The sequence below is a fragment of the Papio anubis genome, chromosome 6 (assembly GCF_008728515.1).
Source record: "Papio anubis isolate 15944 chromosome 6, Panubis1.0, whole genome shotgun sequence".
Classification (NCBI taxonomy): Eukaryota; Metazoa; Chordata; class Mammalia; order Primates; family Cercopithecidae; genus Papio; species Papio anubis.
The window spans coordinates 53,293,658-53,314,123 of record NC_044981.1 but is presented as its reverse complement, the minus strand read 5'-3'; the positions used below and the strand labels follow the sequence as shown (position 1 = coordinate 53,314,123).

General features: G+C 35.7%; 1 protein-coding gene across 2 annotated transcripts in view; it reads right to left on the bottom strand.

Moving 5' to 3' along the window:
• Window positions 1-20,466, bottom strand: part of LOC101014505 (protein FAM83B) — a 96,377-nt gene that overhangs the window by 57,502 nt on the left and 18,409 nt on the right. The window contains exon 2 of one of the 2 annotated variants that reach the window (XM_003897758.5): window positions 14,156-14,659. In XM_003897758.5, coding sequence (XP_003897807.4) covers window positions 14,156-14,599 — 444 coding nt within the window. In that variant the 5' untranslated portion in view covers window positions 14,600-14,659. Of the gene's footprint in view, window positions 1-14,155; window positions 20,164-20,466 lie in introns of those variants that run through there. The other variant, XM_021937393.2, reaches the window with a different exon arrangement.

Sequence of the window (20,466 nt, the reverse complement as noted above, 5' to 3'; positions counted from 1 at the left end):
TTAAACATTGCAATGGAACACCTACCCAATGTACTAAGGCATTCAAAAGATTTTAAAGTTATATGGGTTGGAAAAGAGAAAAATAAAACTACCATTATTTACAGATAATATATCTAGAAAATCCAAAATAATATATAAACTATTAGAATTAATAAATGTATCAATCCAGTCACTGGACTCAATGTCAATATACAAAAAATCCATTTCCATATTAGTAAAAAAGAAAAAAATTAAAACAAAAAAATTATTTCCAACAGGATGAAACATAACAAATAATGAGGAATAAATCAAACAAATGGTATGTGAGATCTATGCACAGAAAACAACAAAATTGTACAGAACGAAATTAAGCATAACTTAATAGAGGAATATACCTTGCTCCTGGATTAGAAGACCCAATATTGTAAAGTTCAAGTCTACTCAAACTGTTCTATAAATGCAGTGAAATCCCAATAAAAATCCCAACATTATTATTTTTTTTTTTGGAAAGTTGACGAGATGATTCTAAAATTCCTACAGAAAAGCGAAAGATTTAGAGTAGCCAAGGCAATACTGAAAAAAGAACAGTACTAGAGGATTCACTACCAAAGGGAGAGGTTTACAAGTAATAACCAAGACACTGTGGTCTCGGCACAGCAATGATAAATAAACCAATGGAATTAGAATAGAGTCCAGAAATATACCCATATACAAGTGGTCACTTGAGTTATGACACAGCAGTAACTGCATATTCATATGGAAATCAAAATGGACCCTGAGCTCACATCATATGAAAGACAAAAATAAAACGTCTAGAGGTCAATTAAGGTGAACATCTTCTTGATCTTGGGGAAGGCAAATATTTCTTTTTTTTTTTTTTTCTTTTTTTTCTTGAGACAGAGTCTCACTCTGTTGCACAGGCTGAAGTGCAATGGCGCAGTCTCGGCTCACTATAACGTCCGTCCTCCAGGTTCAAACAATTCTCATGATTCAGCCTCCCAAGTAGCTGGGATCACAGGCATGCGCCACACATCCAGGTAATTTTCTTTTTGTCTTTTTTTTTTTTTAGACGAAGTCTTGCTCTGTCACCAGGCTGGAGTGCAGTGGCGCGATCTCGGCTCATTGCAACCTCTGCCTCCCGGATTTAAGCAATTCTCCTGCCTCAGCCTCCCGAGTAGCTGGGACAGAACGCACACACCACCACGCCCGGCTAATTTTTGTATTTTTAGTAGAGACGGGGTTTCACCATGTTGGCCAGAATGGTCTCGAGCTCTGGACCTTGTGATCCACCTGCCTTGGCCTCCCACAGTGCTGGGATTAAAGGCATGAGCCACCATGCCCGGACTTTATTGCCTTTTTAGTAGAGACAGGGTTTCCCTATATTGGCCAGGCTGGTCTTGAACTCCTGGCCTCAAGTGATCTGCCCGCCTCAGCCTCCCAAAGTCCTGGGATTACAGGCATGCGCCACTGCACTCGGCTGCAAATATTTCTTTGATAGAACACAAAAATAGCTAACCTTAAAATAAAATATTAAAAAATTGGGCTACATTGAAATTAAGAACTATAAATTAAGAACGCCTGTTAATCAAAAAAAAAAAAAAAATACCATTATCAGAGTGAACAACTAAGCTATAGAAAATATTTGCAACATGTGTCTGATAAATAATTCATATACAGCATAAAAAAATTATTGCAAATAAATTTAAAAAGAAAAATAACCTAGTTTTTAAAAATCGGCCAGGTGTGGTGGCTCAGGCCTGTAATCCCAGCACTTTGGGAGGGCCAAGGCGGGTGGATCACCTGAGGTCAGGAGTTGGAGACCAGCCTGACCAACATGGAGAAACCCCGTCTCCACTAAAAATACAAAAAATTAGCCGGGCATTGTGGTGCATACCTGTAATCCCAGCTACTCGGGAGGTTGAGGCAGCAGAATCACTTGAACTTGGGAGGCGGAGGTTGCAGTGAGCCAAGATTGCCCCATCGCACTCCAGCCTGGGCAACAAGAGCGAAACTCCGTCTCAAAAAAAAAAAAAAAAAAAATTTAATCACTAAAAAATCATGGGTCCTATGACAAAATGGAGAATATATCTCATATTAAAGAACAAGTATAATGTGACAATAATGGCCGGGCACGGTGGTTCACGCCTGTAATCCCAGCACTTTGGGAGGCCAAGGCGGGCAGATCACAAGGTCAGGAGATCGAGACTATCCCGGCTAAAACGATGAAACAAGTCTCTACTAAAAATATGAAAAACAAAAAAATTAGCTGGGCGTGGTGGTGAGCGCCTCTAGTCCCAGCTGAGACAGGAGAATGGCGTGAACCCGGGAGGCGGAGCTTGCAGTGAGCTGAGAGCGTGCCACTGCACTCCAGCCTGGGCGACAGAGCGAGACTCCATCTCAAAAAATAAATAAATAATAAAAAAATAAAGTGACAATAATACAGAGGATGACTAACTGAAGTCTGTAAGGGAATCAAACAAAGCTTTCCCAAACAAGTATAATTTAACCTGGATTTTAAAAGATGAATTGGAGGCAAAAAGTTGGGAAAGAATGCTCCAAATATGTGAATAATCATGAACAAAAGCTGGAAGGAATACTTCTACAGTGGAAGACCCAGAGCAGGCCCAGTAGCGCTGGAGTGGAAGTGACTGAGGGAGGCATAAGATAAAGCACAAAGCCTCATCATATACTCCATGCTTATGAGTTGGAGTCCATGTGGCAGATAACCAGGAATCAAATGCAATAATACTAGAACTAGATACTATCCAATAATACTAATACTAGAAAGCATGGTTGTGAACGTTCAGTTGGTTTGCATGGAGCCTGCCTGGAGTGGTCTATATCAGAGGTAATACACCATAATGGTTAAAAGCCCAAGCAGGCTCTGTCTGAGCCCACGACCCAGGCTCAAATACCAGACCTGTAATTTTCTACTTCTGAAGCCTAGAAAAAAATTATTTAACTTTTTTATTCCTTACTTCTTAAAAAAAGGGGCAATAAAGGTATCTATGTTAGAGAACTGTTGTGAAGATAAATGTGTTAATACATTAGTACATATAAAGTGCTTCAAACACTCCCTGGCACATAGCATTAAACATTAGCTATTACTGGTGTCATTAACAAATGTATTTCTCCTTCCCACTAGAGAAGCAATACGATACAATAATCTTAGAATAGAAGCCCAAATGCCTGAGTGCTGTCAGTCCTTATGGTCACCAAATGGGTGACTTTGGACTTTCTCAATTTCTCATTGCCCAATTGTAAAAAGACTACATGATCACAAACCTCAGATTTTTTTTTTTTTTTTTCAGTAACTGCTCCAGAATTCAGCAGGTTGAAATATGACTACTATGACTCAGGTCTTTTTTATGATTATAGATTTTTTTCAGCAGCATATATTGGATTGATATTTAGCCAAATGACAATGTTTTCCCTTTCATGTTTATTTATTGCCTGTGTTTGAGTTCAAGGAAGAAAAAAATCAAAATGTGATTATTAATATGAAATTAATATAGCCCAAAGGAAAGTTCTCATTTTCAAAAGAAAATGTACATTTACCAATTTTTCTTACTGATGATTACACAAAAACAGTTATGAGGCTTTCTTCATTTCTGAAGGAATATTACCATGAGACTCTCACCATATCAGCACTGGTATGCCAATGGGTAGAGGGATGAGTAAGAAATGGGTGGAGGTGGCAGTAATGAAGGAATATATTATCACTAATATTATTTACAGTTGTCAGCACATGCTCTCAAAAGCAGACTGTCATCTAGTCAATCTTACTGTTTTTAAATTCCGTGGGAGACACAGCAGCTCCCACTGCCCCCTATTTTATTATGCCATTGCATTTCAGCACAAGAAATCAATTATTTTATTGTAAGAAAAATCCTAAGTGAAAAAAGACAGGAGGCAATTTTTAAAATATTACGAAATATATGATCTCAAATATAACACATATGAATCTTCTATTTCAGGGATTTATATAAGATATCAAAATACATACACATACACTTGTGTATACATGTATTTCTCTATTTAATCAGTAAGAAAATTTCTAACATTAGTAGCAGTGATTATCTCTACTGGGAGATTACGATTGCCTTTTCTTAACCCTTTCTGGAATTTTTCATATTGCCTATAAGGAATATATTCACCCCAATAATAAAAAATAAACCTTCAACTGGGCACAGTGACTCACACCTTTAATCCCAGCACTTTGGGAGGCCAAGGCAGACCGATCATGAGGTCAGGAGTTTGAGACCAGCCTGACCAACATGGTGAAACCCCATCTCTACTAAAAATACAAAAATTAGCAAGGTATGGTGGCACACGCCTGTAATCCCAGCTTCTCAGGAGGTTGAGGCAGGAAAATTGCTTGAACCTGGGAGGCAGAGGTTGCAGTGAGCCGAGATCATGCCACTGCACTCCAGGCTGGGCAACAAAGCGAGACTCCTTCTCAGAAAAAAAAAAAAAAAAAAAAGACACGTTCTATATATACATTTGTTGCACTAGTGAAACACATTTGCTAATAAATATTTTGGAGGTATTTTATCTGTATCATATTTTTGCTACTTTAAAATTTCAATAATTGTCTGTATAATCCTGATACTTAAAGAGTAAACAGGTGGGAAAAAATCCAGACCCTATATAATACATAGCTCATTCGGGTAATGCCCATAAACACACATGATTTTACCTATATATTTCCAATGAATTTTTTACCATATCCCTCAAATATCAGACTTTAAATCACTTGAAGTGGGTTATTCCCCCCATCCGTATGAATTAGCAGAGTGCCTTGCACATAGCTGGGACTCAATAAGCATATGTAGACTTAAACCGTATGTAGATAGTTAAAACTATTTTGTACAGAAATACATTTTATTACCTTAAAATCAGATAATTAAGACATCTTAAAAATAGCTTTAAAACAAAAAAAAGGCACTTTCCTTAAGATACAGAATTAAGTAGTTATATTTACATTCTATTCTAGTAGGAAATTGAAGATATATTTTCCCCTTGAAAAGACATTTTGTTTGCTATTGAACATCAGCTTCAGCCTATTGTCAGCTTGTTGCTGACCATTATCCCAATGCCTGTTACAACCTGTCTTATATTCTTCTCTATGTGTTAACTAACCAAAACGCAATATTAGTATGTCCAAAATCAGATTTAACAACATTACTGTCACTAAAAAACATCTCATGACTTTCCACTATTCACTTTCACAAGGTTTGATCAAAGGACCTTCACAATTTGGCCTTAATCAACCTCTCTCAACAACTCTCCCTTCCTTTTTTTCCACCCTACTCTACTTCTTACACTCCCCCATTGTCTGAAAATGCCCAGCTCTCCACCATTCATCTCCTACTTATCAAAACTATCCATCCAAATGGCCTGTTAAAAAAAGGGACCTCCTACGTGACCCCTTCCCAGTTTCTCCTTCTGTGTCTTCCACTCACCTGACCCAGCATAAAGGAACTGCGAAATAATTGCCTGTAAAAGTTTGTTTGAAAAGACTATGTGTTGGGAGGTTCTGCTTCCCAGCAGGGTAGATAATCTCCTGTTTTATTAGGTCCTGGGACAGCATCTAATCAGTCATGTTCTTATCTCATACTCTCTATTTACCTACTCCTTTGCATCTGAATATCCAAGTTACTTACAACTACGTCATCCGGGTCAGGACTATTCTCCAAGTCAGTCACTATTTGGGTTCCAATGTGAACCCTCATCTAGAGATACTTAGCCATGTGTGTTGCCAGATGTCAGTGGCTGGGGTTACGGATCAACCATCCAAAGGCTATGGTGAAGTGGTAACTTAAAAGTCTCCTTAACTCACCCTCTATGCCTGCTTCCTGCTCACAACTTTGGGACCTCTGACACCAACCTCAAATGACAATGCCATCACTCCAACTGCTCAGGCAAAAAATGTTGAAGTCATCTTGCATTGTTCAACCTATTTCACATTCCATGTTTCACTACCTTCAAAACATACCTAAAAACTAGCCATTGCTGCCACCATCTGACCATCTAAGATACCATCATCCCACACCTGAATTATTTTAGTAATATCTGATATGCTCATTCTTAGTCCCCTAGAGTCAATTTTCAATATTACAGCCAGATGTATCCTGTTAAAATATAGCCGGTTTAAAACTGATGTCTCTCTTTTGCTCACAATTCTCCTGTAGATTCCTAACTTATAGGAATCATTCCTTAAAATGGCCAGTGGGATCCCCAAGATCTACCCTCCATGTTTCCTCTCTGACTCATCTTCTACTCCTCTCCTCTTTGCTGTCAGGTCCAATAACTGGCTTCTGCTCTTCTTCTAAAAAACAAGAAAGCTTCCCCTATGTCTCCTGTGTTCTGTCCACAAATATATGCATGGCTTATTCCTTCTTTACTCAAATCTTGGCTCAAATGTCACTTTGTTAAGGCCTGCTCCAAGCACCCTATTTAAAATTGCAAGCTACCTTCCACCACCACTAGTAGCTCCCTTTACTCAAAAATATTTGTGTTTTGCTTCTTCCTGCTAGCACTCCTTATTTATTAGTTGATTATTCCCATTTGTAGGTAAACTTCATTCAAGGGCAGGCAGGGTTTCTTTGGTACTTTATTCACCTATGTATTCTCAGAACTTAGAATAGTATCTGATACATCACTGGCACTAAAAAATAATTGTTAAATAAATAAATGGCCTGCAATACCTTTAACCTGTAAGGCTGGCCAAAGACTTGCTGATTTCCCTCATAACTGAACCCAGCAGAGGCCAAAGGACAACTTCACTAACTGATTTTCCTTTTCTTCCTGCTTCAAATTTACCTTATATTTGAACTCAGAAACGCATTTCCTTTCAGTGTCTCCTGGCCTGGTCTGCACTCTAGGTACTATCACCTTATCTGCTTATCATAAACTTTTGTCAGCTCCAAGTGAGTTACTTCTGACTTCTAATAACAACCACACGATACTTTTTACCTGACACATTTAGAAATCAACGCTTCCACATCTACACCCACTGATCTCAATCTTAGACCCTCTCAACCAGGTCTCGAAGACCTCTGATTAGGAACATGTAATCATTACCACTTTCAGGTTATAATCATTTTGGTTTCATTCTGCTTTATTACCACTGACCAACCTACCACATGAACCCAGTATTTTTCATCAGAAAACTGTGGATGATAAAAGGACACATTTCACAAGGTTGCTATGAAGGTCAACTTAAGATAATGCATGCAGAGTGCTTAGCGCAATGCCTAACATGTCAGTGCTCAATACATGTTACCTGATACTGTTACTAAATTACATAATATAAATTCATTACTCAAAATCAGATGTGAGTTCCAGTCCTTAGGATAAAAGCCACCCAATTTTTTCAAGATAATTTGAAGAGTGACTAAAGATATCAATAATTGATATAATAATGTACGCCACATGATGGATCTGTAACAACTGTAAGAGAGCAGGCAGAATCCTTAAAATGCAAAATGTCAGTGTGTCAAAATGTCAGCTCTCATCACCTCTAAAAGGCTCCCATGTCAAACCTTCATGACTTTTTTACATCTCATTGAGAGAACAAACAAGTAAAGTAATATCCCCTTATTTTCATGAAGCTTAACTTTTGATATGATGCCTCAATGTGTACCTAAGGTCCTAAGCTTATCACCTCTATAACAAATGCCTAAAGAATGCCTTAAGTCGGGTCAAGTTATCTCTTCTTCCATGTTCCTTTCATTCTCTATTGGAATACCACCTGCCCTTTCTCCTTTGCAGAGTTATTTTTGTGGCTTAGCCCTGAAGGTATTTGAGTGTATAAAACTGCTAATTTCTACCCCTCTGGAATTTAGGTGTTTAGGCATTAGGAACGCTCAGTATTTTATGATAAGGTTTTATGATGACAATTAACTTTGCCATTCCAACAAACTACTAAAGGAGTATCATCAGAAAATATTACATATTTCAATAAGTAACTGTTTGGCTTTTATTGTAAACCAGAGACAGGAAAGAATGAGTAAACATAAACAATCACAAAAAATAAATATTCTACTTCAGAGATCCCCAAATATATAGAACTACATTCTGTACTGTAGTCAGTAACACTACCTCAAAGCTCAGAGAAGGACTAAACACGTCATGTGCAGTCCCTACCAAAATTGTTTCTCACGGCTTATTTTACATTAAAAGAGAGAGAGAGAGAGAGAGAGAGAATTTAAAAGTATTAAAAAGTAATAGCTGAGTAAAGAAAATAATCTCAAAAACATTTCTCGTAATCAGATAAATTATATGCGCTCCGGCAGGGTGCGGTGGCTCATGCCTGTAATTCGAGCAATTTGGGAGGCTGAGGCGGGTGGATCACCTGAGGTCAAGAGACCAGCCTGGCCAATGTGGCGAAACCCTGTCTCTACTGAAAATACAAAAATGAGTCGGACGTGGTGATGGGTGCCTATAATCCCAGATACTCGGGAGGCTGAGGCAGGAGAATCGCTTGCACCTGGGGGGACAGAGGTTGCAGTGAGCCGAGATCACGACATTTCACTCCAGCCTGGGCAAAAGAGCAAAACTCTTGTCTCAAAAAAAAAAAAAAAAATTATATATATATACACGCACTCCTAAATAACTCGCATTTTAAATTATTTCTTTCCAACTATTAATAGAGGTATAGGTTAGTATCAGCAACACAAAGACTCTGATAAACTTACTGACACCCATAAGTAACTGTATTTTTTCTTTTTAAAGCCAAATTCTTTTCTCAGTTGTCAATTTTTAAATGAAAGTCTCTTAAAAATACAAGTCACTGATGATCCTTAGACTTTACCTGATGATATTCAACAGAGTAAAACATCTGAAATTCCTAAGTTACTGATGGCTTTGGTGTGCAACCAAGTTGGAAATCTCATATAACAATTTCATTTTCATCTTTTCATACTTTTTTAATTTTTTGCTTCAACAACCATAAAATAGACATGGAATGTGTTGTCTCTGTATAGCACCAGGAGCTTGTTAAAGGCACAGTACTGCCATACAGACACAGCAATAGTTGGCAGGATGAAGTCAGCGCAATTTTAACCAGATCTCTTTTTCTGTCTCTCTCCCTCCCTCCTCTCCTGTCTCTTTCCCACCTTCTTTTCTCTCCCTTTCTTCCACCTTCCCTCTTCCCTCTCTTTCCCTCCATCTCTTCTTCCCTCTCTCTCCCTCCTTCTCCTCTCATGCCCTCTCTCTCACACATACACACTCAAACATAAATATATATTAACATGTCATACATTTTATTCACAGAAGAAATGTTCAACTTAATGTCCTAGGATAGTAATATCACTAAATTTAACTAAGCAAAATTTTTTTCCAAGAAGAAATCAATTTTGACTCAAATTCAAAGAATCACAAAATTCACAGTGAGAGTTGGGACAGGGATAGGGTAGAGAGGAAATTCTTAATAAAAATTAGGAACATCAGGACAGATCATTCTAGTCTAATGAAGGCACAGATAAACATATAAATATCACTTAGCTGGGCAGGACATGGTTGCAAAGGGATGCAGATGGAAGTAACATATCACCAGAGAATAAAAATCATTTCTATAACAAACTAATTCAGCAAGAAGTATAATATATCAAAATAATCTTAAGTTGGTAAACAATATTAGAGATTTGGTTAGGAACACCAGATTTTAAAAATATAAAAACATTTTTGCTTCACATCTTTCCCTAAATAAATGAAGATACTTGAGGAGGTACAACGACTTGTTTAATGCCACACTAGTTAGAGTCCTGGTGACAAAGTCTCTAGTCTAGTTCTACTTTTATAATATCAGCTTATTCCCAGAAGATTTCCCATCACCTGTTCATCTTCCTCTGTGCATCTGCGGGGTCAACTGATGGTTAATATTTCTCTGTATTACTAATAACTCCTAAGGCCATAATAGACACACCCAGGAGCAGTGACTCAGTGAGGAACCAAGCCCTGAACTCAGGTAACATGGTACAGAGCGCATTAGGAATTACTCTGCCCTAATTCTCACTAGACTTTTGCTTATGTGTCTTGATTCCGTATTTCGCAAGAGTAAGATTCACATCTCACAAAAAAAGCTAGCCTAGAATTAGGAAACAGAGATGCAAATAACATTGTGGTTAAACATTCAGATATTCAAGACTCTCAGAAGTTATAACTTTGTAAATACATACCACTGAGTGGCTAGGAAAAAAAAATACTTTAATGAAAGATGACTTTTTTAAGTAATTAGAGGTGATGTTTTCATAAGAGGAGTTCACAGTAATTAGGAATATGTGCATATATCATCTTGGGAACACTTCTTGACAGACAAATAATTACCTGGGAAAAGTCTGAGTAGACACTATCAGACTTCATGAAGTTGACCCAAATGTAATTATGTCAATCACAAAGTAAAAAACAGTGTTTTAAAAAAAGAACCAGTAAATTAAAATATGTCCCTTTAGGGCACAAGTAAGATATTATCGACAATTGAATTTTCCCAAAGGAAAGTTATCAAACAAACTAAGCAAACAAACAAAAGAAAGAAAGAAAACAAAAGAAACAAAAATCTCTAATCAATTTCTAAGTGACAATTAGCAAAAATAAAATTAAAAAGTAAAAAAGTATAGATTTTTGAAATACTATAAAGATCACATTCTGCTTATAAAAGAAAAATGATCAAGAGATCATTCAACTATATAACTTAAGCTAGAAATGAGAGCATATAAATTACTGAAATTCAAAAACAAAAACAAAATGTTTCACCTCTTTCCAGTAAAGACAGTTGAGACTGAGAATCATTTTTAATTCCTTTCACAAGAGACTGGAAGCTTAACTTGGTGCTTATAATCAGACTTCAAATGTTTGGGCCTTTAAGCAGATAACTTATATTCTTTTCATTAGTTGAAGATTTTTCCACAAAATGGCATTATTTTCAGAAGTTCCTTATCTCAATTGCAAACACAAACGTGAAAATGGATTTAAATTTTTATCTGAGATCTTTTCCTGGGTTCTGTTTTGCTGGTGTCTAGTCCTACTGGTTTGGCTTATCTCTGTAGAGTTTTACAACGTTTATTACCAAAAAACTCTCCCTGAGATATTTGGAAGCAAAAAAAAAAGAAACTTTAACCATTAAAATATACATTATCCAAACACTTTATGGAAAAAAAAGGTCATCCCTTTACAATGCCATGACAATTCATTGAGTTACCAATAAAGACAAATTATCCTCTGAAAAAAATTCAAAAACAGAAAGCTTATCCTGATGACTATTAGGCTTCCATTGATTCTGAAAGATAATAAGAGCAAGACATCTCTTGAGTAAATGATAGTCATGAAAACCACATTTAATCTTTAAAAAGCAATGTGTTCTGGTAAGCTTTTATTTCAAAATATTTGTTCTTTTAAAAATTATTCACAGGACAATGTCCAGTTATAAGCTAAATAATCTTAATTTCTTTAAAATGGGGTCAATAACTTTTTTCCCCAGAGTACTTAATCCTTCAAAAATCTTTAAGTAGATATGGTGACATATGAAGAATCTTCCACAATAATTGAGAAATACATATTCCATGCAAAGATAGCCAGTTAGACTTCAATATTTATTGCATCTGGGTAGAAACTAGCACATTCCCTAACACCTTAAAAAATAACAGCTGGGTGTGGTGGCTCATGCCTGTAATCCCAGCACTTCGGGAGCCTCAGGCGGGAGGATTACTTGAGTTCAGGAGTTTGAGACCAGCCTGGATAACACAGGGAAACCTTGTCTCTGTGTTAAAAACAAAAAAATCAAAACAACAAACAAACAAACACACACACACACACACCATGTTCACCAAATCGAAGTCATCTGTTATAATTTATATTTGATTGGCAGTATACTCAGTTAACAAGATCAAATAATTCTCTTACTTTGAATTCAGCTTAGATATAGCTATACAAGTAGAAAAAAGACACAATTCTCTTTCTTATTTTTATGCCACATTGATTTTATGAAAGAGAAGCACACATTACATTACTGTTTTACAGTATGGACTTCAATTTCTTCAGCTCGCTAATTCAAGTGGGAGTTCTCAATAGACGGTGACCGGGTAGAAGATATTACTTTTAGAGGCTTATTAAATACATACCTGCCACATTAGAAAGAAAAATACATCAGAAGATCATGACTGATGTTCAGTTCCCAGTGAGTGCTAGCCCAAAAACTTATGATATCTCTTGAATTAACATTTTGTGTCATAATAATGCAATGTCCCAAAGGAAACTAGCTATCATGCAGGATGATAAATGCATTACTACTAAGTTACCACAATAAGAATCTTCATCTTCACTGATGTATTTTCAAAAATGGATTTCAATTTTCTGTTAACACTGTGCTTCAAAAGCATATCATGTCCCCAAATAAAATTAGCAAACATTAATACTTGACATTTATGATTTTGCCATTAGAAAGACTCATATATATCCTCAAATTTTGTACTGTTGCCTTACAAAATACAGCTGTATAATTTGTTCAGATAGTACTGTTAAAAAAAAAATTCTCGGTTCAATTCAGAAAATTGAATGACAGTTCAATTTATTCAATAAAAGTTTGGTCACTTACAGTGAGACTGATTCTATAGCTAATTTTTAACAACTGGAATGGATTAGTACTTTATTTAATATAATACTGTTAAAGGAGTTAATACAGCTAAAAAGACAGGTTATTTGAACTAAAAAGGTTTAGGGAAACAATTACCTCATTTTTGCAAAGCTTGCATTTGACATTAGCTTCAGAACACTGTGTCTCCCTACGTGATTGTTAGCCTTTTAGTTGCCTGTCTTGCAAACTGCCATGTCACTGAGGAATTCAAGGGTCTTATATTGATGTACTTCATAAAAGCATGCTTTTGCAAGCATTTCTGTGCTTACTGGCATAGAAGAAAGCAATGTCATGCATGTGTGCTCCTAAGGTCCTTTTTAGATCTAAATTTCTGTATCAAATAGTCATAACTAAAAAATGTACACTTTATAATTAAAAATTATAACTTTTTGCCTATCCTTTTTTTTTTTTTTTTTTTTTTTTTTGTGAGACAGGGTATCACTCTGACAGCCCAGGTTAGAGTGCAGTGGTGTAGTCTTGGTTCACTGCAACCTCCACCTCCCAGGTTCAAGTGATTCTTGTGTCTCAGCCTCCTGAGTAACTGGGACTACAAGCACCCATCACCACATCTGGTTTATTTTTGTTTGTTTGTTTGTTTTTGTAGAGATGGGGTTTCACTATGTTGGCCAGGTTGGCCTCAAACTTCTGACCTCAAGTGATTCACCCGTCTCAGCCTCCCGAAGTGCTCGGATTATAGGCGTGAGCCACCATGCCCGGCCTTGCCCATACATTTTAAAACTCTAGATTGAGCTTGGCAAATTTTTTTATAGTCTCCAAAGTGCCTACCATGGTGCTGAGTAGATAGAAAACTCTTAACAACTTTTGTTGCTTGATTAAAGAGTTCTACAGTTTTACCCAAGCTCTAAAATAAGATCTGTGAGATGTATAAGACAATATAAATATTTGATAAAGAACACCAAAGCCTTAAAATGCTAAATATCTCAGAATCTTACTTTAGAATTTTACATTATTATGTTGATTTTATACTGTTTCCACACAACTCAGGAAAATAGATAAGTAAATGTATGGTTTATTTAACTGCATAAACCACATCCAGAGCAAGAATTGGCATTCAGTCCTGTTAAGAACAAAGAAAATTCCACCATATCCACCAACTACTTCCTTTCAGAGAAGAAAAATTTAAGTGTTTTAAAATTGTGAGTGTCAAGTCATCTTATTCCCAGTCAACATACCTCAGTCTTCTGGGAGAAGAGATCTCTTCAGTACATTAGAAAGAAAGGAAATCTCTTTCTTTAGCAAAGACCTAATGTCACTTTCTTGGAAATGAAGAGAAGAGATCTCTTCAATACATTAGAAAGAAAAGGAAATCTCTTTCTTTAGCAAAGACCTAATGCCACTTTCTTGGAAATATGCAAGATATAGGAAATACAACCTTCCTGTGTATCATGGGTACATTTCCTAAAAATAAAAGACATGGCATATACATATAGAGATTCTTTTGTTAACATACATATTTGTGTTATTACTCTCTGTACTTTTCTATGTTTCAAATTTTTCATTTCAAAATAGAAATGTTATTACCTTTCTTGCTTCTTTTATCATCTTCCGAATAGTTTCCTTTATCGTAAGTAGATGTGCTCTTGGTGGATGAAAAAGGAGATCTATATGGGTGCCCCCTAAGAGTCCAGGCATCACATATGGCCAGCCTAAGTCAAGATTTGGAGCTTCCACATCAGACTCAACAGGCCAGTAGGTCCCTGAAGATGAGGTATCATCACAGGAATCATCAGTACCATGCGCTGTGCTTTGTGCAACTTTCTGGACATTTTTCAAAATATAATTAATTTCTTCCTCAGCAAGAAAGTCTGAAACTCGTTCCTGGACAAGAAATTCTTGGTACGCTTCTAACCCATGTTCAATCAGAATATCAATGGCTACTCGATACCATTCCTTGTAGTGAGGCTCAATGTAGTTATCAGATTTACACTCATCATTCAATGAGGAAAGCATTGATGAGGTCTCCATGCTTGCAAGTGTTTGGCTATGGCACTTTCAAATGTCCATTCATGCAGTGGTGAGAAGTATCTGGTATTGGAAAAGAAGAAAATCAAGATCAAGTTAAAATTCTGCAATAGAATGTTTTATGATACATATCAACTATTATTTTTTCATTTACACATTTCCATTACCAGAAGTTCAAAATGACAAATATTTCATATCCAAAATGACATTAACAGCACCACAATTCACACATCTATCACAAATAAGCTAAACAATTTCCCTTACAGATTGCTGTTGGATTTTCCCTTTCCAAAGTATCTCAATTTAAATTAAAAGAGAATTAGAAAACAATCAATGCCTACCCAGTCATTAATGTCTCTACTGAGTACCTGTCATGCATACAGTAATATGCTAGATGTAATGTTAAAAGCACAAAACATGGGTCTTTCAGGAATTTATTAATTAGTTGAGGGGGCAAATTGTACACACAAAACGTTAGTTACCACTTTGAAGAAAGCCATACATTGCTAAGGGCCAAAATGAGTAACACCTATATTCAGTGCTTTAAGAATAAAAGCAAGGAGAGATCAATATGGAGTAAATGAGTTATGAACAGCCATGAGCAAGAGATGGGCTTCAGCTGGACCCAGAGCAATGAGTAAGAATCTGATCAGGTGGCAAGAAGAAATATTTCCATCCCATACAAGTAAAAAAACATAAGCAAAAGCACAGAAGAGATATGAGAGTTTGGTACATTCACTAATCATGAAGGAAGAAAAAAATTTAAAGGAAAAAAACCTGGCATGCTGGAAAATAGGTTCTTTTTACTAGGAGTAAGATATAAAATTGAATAGACAAGATAAAGCCAAGAATGGAAGGACACAAATTTTTGTGATTCAACAAAACTTCTGTTTTAAACAATTCTGGCAGTAGCAGGGGACTGGAGAAGAGACAAGTAGTTAGGAAAGTGTTTCATTGTTCAAAAACCCAGTGAGGAAGTGGACAGAGTATTCCAGAGATGGTCTGAAGGAAGTAGCCTTGCAATTCAGTGACTTGACAGAGTATACAGGATGAAATTTAAGGCATGAAAGATAATTCAGTAATTTATCTTAGGAGTCAAATTCTGCCTATCCAGGCTCACATTCCAACTCTCATAATGCCCACAGAATGCTCTTCATTCAATCATTCAGTCACTACTCCACACTGTGTGAGATACTGGAATGGGCTATCTCAATCAGACGATGGACTTTCCAGTCTTTTGAAATCATAATCTCCATTGTGTGGATTCAAGGTACAGCTTTATGATGTGCTACAAGCATTAAAAAGCTGACTTGATGAGATATATATTTGTCAGTAACCCTGCCTTAATTTTAAATTTTATATTTTCCACTTGACTCAGTCTTTTCAGTCTCAGGCCTACCAAAATTCAAATCTTATTTGGGAGGGTAGCCCAGAGAACCATTACCATTGAATAACTCCTTAGCTCAAAATATGGAACAGGAGTCACAAGCTAATCATACAGAGCAGTCCTGAAGAATGGACAACAGAGCAATAAATTTTGCTGGGGAACAAGGATCAGAAAAGATCCAGCAACTAACATAGAACTGAGAAGCATGGAAGACAAAGAGTGCCATTTTAGTGGAGACTATCCTGTTCCCATCGCTGAGCTCAGAAGTTTTACAAAGAAAGTCTAACAGTACAGAAAGCCCAAAGATTAAATATGATATAGGAATAAAAATAGAACATGTTCTCTTCTGTCTTTTGGAAAGCCCTCAGTTTGAGTCATAATTTGATCCAAGCCCAGACAACTAGAACTATACCTGGATCCTAGGCTCCACAATGCAGCATCTGAATTTTGGGGATGGCAGCATCTGAATTCTGGGGATGGCAGTCTTCCTGCCCTAAATAGTATTATGGTGAAGTTTTGCAAAAATATTCTCTTCTCCAAGAGAAAAAGGAAGAACACCTATCTTGTCTGCTAGTATAAAAGCTATCACATGGGGAAATAAAATTTCTTTTGTTACCTAATTAAAATTAATCTATTGACATGTATGGGGATACATCCTGAGACTTTCATAAATTTCTCAATCATTCTAGGATATGTCATCTTTTTCCCAATCACATTTCAATCAAGTTCAGTGGTTCTCAAAATGGAAGATTTGTCCCTCATGTGACAACATCTGGAGATATTTTTAAATAGAATCACTTGTGAAGAGGAGGGCTACTAGCATCTAATGATTAGAGAACCAGGATGCTGCTAAACATACTACAATGCATGAGACAGCCATCCATATTAAGAAATAATCCCGCCCAAAATGTCAACAGTGCCAAGGCTGACAAATCTTCATAAAGTTGCTCACCTCATATTCATGATATCATACCACTAATTAATAACTTTCAACATTCACTGAAGTTCTCTTTTGCACATAATGCTCATCTTTATTAAAAAAAAAAAAATAAGATTTACATTCACTTGAAACACTCAATCCTTATGCTTACAGTTTCCTAAGGTTTAGTGAGGTACAGTTTTCACTTGAAAATTCCTGCAATGAAGGAACAAGTATCTGGTGATTACATGATAAATCACATCTGTAATTTATAATTGTTAAGTCATAGGTAACTACTAGTTGTTCATAAACAATCAAAGTTTCCTGACAACTTATTCATTTAATTTTTAAAATGTAACTTCTGAATTCCTATATATGTGATGTTAAACACCTGTTACCTATTTGGAAGTTAAAATGCATAAAGTACTTTTAAAATACTACTTATTTCTGAGCTATACCTATGCAAATAAATATTTTGCAACTGTAAAAAATTCTTTCTGGAACTGTATAAACTCTGAAATCACAGACCTCGAAAGGACCATGAAAACCAAATAAAACCATGAAGACAGATAAATTAATCTGAAGAAAAAAATGGAAATAAGAAGTGAAACTTATTTATAATTAATTACAATTGTAGGACTAATCAATAGCCAGATACCACACAGAAAACTATATTACATAAAAAATACAACAGAATGAACAATGAGGTTATAATATTATGTACAAGACTTAAGATTACTACTAAATATACTTGATATTGTTCTGGTAGAGAGGCTATGTTCTAGCCAATGTCCAGAGATATTTATCACAAGAGCTATTTGCATGGAATACTTGTGAAGGAACCATCTATAAACAAATTTTATCAGAGAACTACAAGGTAATGGCACTTGCATAGTGAGTATTGCAATAAAATATCACCTGCATTTAGTTATAGACTTAATAAAGCACTCTCAACAGTTCAATCCCTGAAAATTTGGAGGGCTTTATTTGAGGACAGAATTAATTAGGTGTGCCTTTAAATACATACATAAAAAATAAGGCATTATTTTATTAATAACTATTAAAAGCTCCTAGGAAGTACATTCTTTTATCATATACAGTAGAGTTAATGAGCAAAGAAAAAAAAAAAAAAAGATATCACTATGCCATGTAAGCTGAGCAGACCATTAGGCTTATCTAACAGTTAAATGACTCATTCCAGAAAAAAAGTGGCCTTACAAATCCATGCCTCAAAATAAATTAAAAATTGCATTTGATATTGAGCTTTAGGGTCATTTGTAGCAAGTAGAAATTCCAATGAAATTCTATAAATACAAAGGATATACAATAAGTCATAAAAATTGATTTCAATTCATGGGCTCCTCTGGAAAAACAGTTTGGCAGTTTCATTTATAAAATGATACATGCAACTAACATACAATGCAACAACTGCACTTTGGTGATTTATCCAAGAAAAATTGAAACTTATCCTGTACACAAATATTTATAGCAGCTCTATTCATAATAGCCTAACAATGGAAACAACCCAAACGTCTTTCAACAGGTGAATATTAAACTATGGTACACCCATACTGTGGAATACTACTTGGTAGTAAAATAAGTGGCCTACTGATGCATGCAACAACCTGGATGAATCTCCAGAGAATTATGCTGAATGAAAAAACACCAGTCTCCAAAGTATACATGCTGAATAATTTCATTTGTTTAGATGCTGCACTCTTAAAATGACAGTGGGAGAGGTAGATGTGGCTATAAAAAGGCAATCAGAGGAATTTTTATAGTTATAGAAATATTCTGTATCTTGACAGTATCAATATCAGCATACTTGTTAGACACAGTATTATAGTTTTGCAAGACAGCAACACTGGGGGAAACTGGGTAAAGGATAGAAGGAATCTCTCTGGATTATTGCTCTCAACTGTATGTGAAACCACAATTATCTCAAAATAAAAAGTTTAATGAAAAAAATCTTACTGATGAGCAATGTCATGAGCATTAGATAGAAAAAAAAAAAAAAAACAACCTATAGCACACAAGATAATTGTTCATCTGTAGGGTCAAATTGCCAGGTTAAAATTCTGCTTCATCAATTACTATGAAGCTCTTGAACAAGTTACACATGTCCACAAGCCTCAGTTGGGGCAGATGTAGAAAGAAGAATAACAACAGTTTTTATCTCCTTGGGTTATTTTAAGGAATAAATAAGGTAATGCACTTCAACCTTATTATGATGATGATGATATTTTACATGTTCACAATCTGCTACAGTATAATTACTACAAATATGTGATAAATTTGATAAGAGATTTTAAGATTTGAAAAGAGATTTTTTTTCATACCATTGGCAATATCGTACAATTTGTAACTATTTAATCATCTGCAGTATAAAACAACCAAACCCAGTCTCAGTTTGTTCCTAGTTTCTGATCTGAGAGAATTCATTGAAAAGGCTTCTGATCTAATAGGTCAGTGGGAAAATGTTCCAAAGAGAAATTACAACTTTCTTAAATCAAAAGTCTGAGGCTATAATTACCTAATGTGCAAGCCAATAATCCAAAGTCAGAATTTTGACTGAAACAAATATAAAAAATATCACAGGTGCTAACATCGCTGCAGTCCATTTTCCAGTCTCTCTCTTAAACTGTTTTTCTCCAACTATTGAATGCTTTATGAGTTGCACTACATCCTCCAACAGGATATGTTAAAGTCCTAACCTGCAGTACCAGTGAATGTGACCTTACATGGAAATAGGGTCTTTGCAGATGTAATCAAGTTAAGATGAGGTCATATTAGACCCAAGCTGGTCCTAATCCAATATGACTATATGACTCGTGTCTATAAGGAGAGAGGGGACACAGAGACAGACACAAAGGGAGAACTGCATGTGACTACAGAGGCAGAGACTGGAATGCCAAGAATTGCCTACAAGAGCAGAGATAAGAGAAATGCATGGAACAGATTCTCCCCTAGAGTACTTCAAAGAGAGCATGGCCCTGCTGACATCCCGATTCCAAACATCTAGACTTCAGAAGCATAACAGAATCAATTCAGCTGTTTTAAGCCCATATTTTTGGTATTTTGTTACAGCTGCACTAGGCAGCTGATACAAATGCATACAAAAATGCTTTTATTTTGAAATCTTCACAATTTTAAAATAAGCTTAAATTAACAAGTAAATTTACCATTTAGAAATGATTGATTTTTGTAGTTTATATGATATTGTTAAACTAGTTACCTGATGTAACTTCAATATTAAGCAATTTTATTAAGAAATACTTTGCAAACTCTCATATATTGAGGGAAAAAATTCTTGAATTCGTCATTTCTTTTGGTAATTGACTTTATGATATATATCAAAATGAATATCTACATAATGTAAGAAAATGTTTCATAAAGGATTGTTTCAGAACATCTCTGAATCATTATTCATGATTATCATTATCCATGGTCCACAACAGTTGAAAATCATATATCTTTTCTTTCTTCAGCTAAGATTGTGTTTTTCTTCTCATTTGATTACCAGAAATTTAAGATGACAATTAAAACATGAAAGAAGTTTCTATT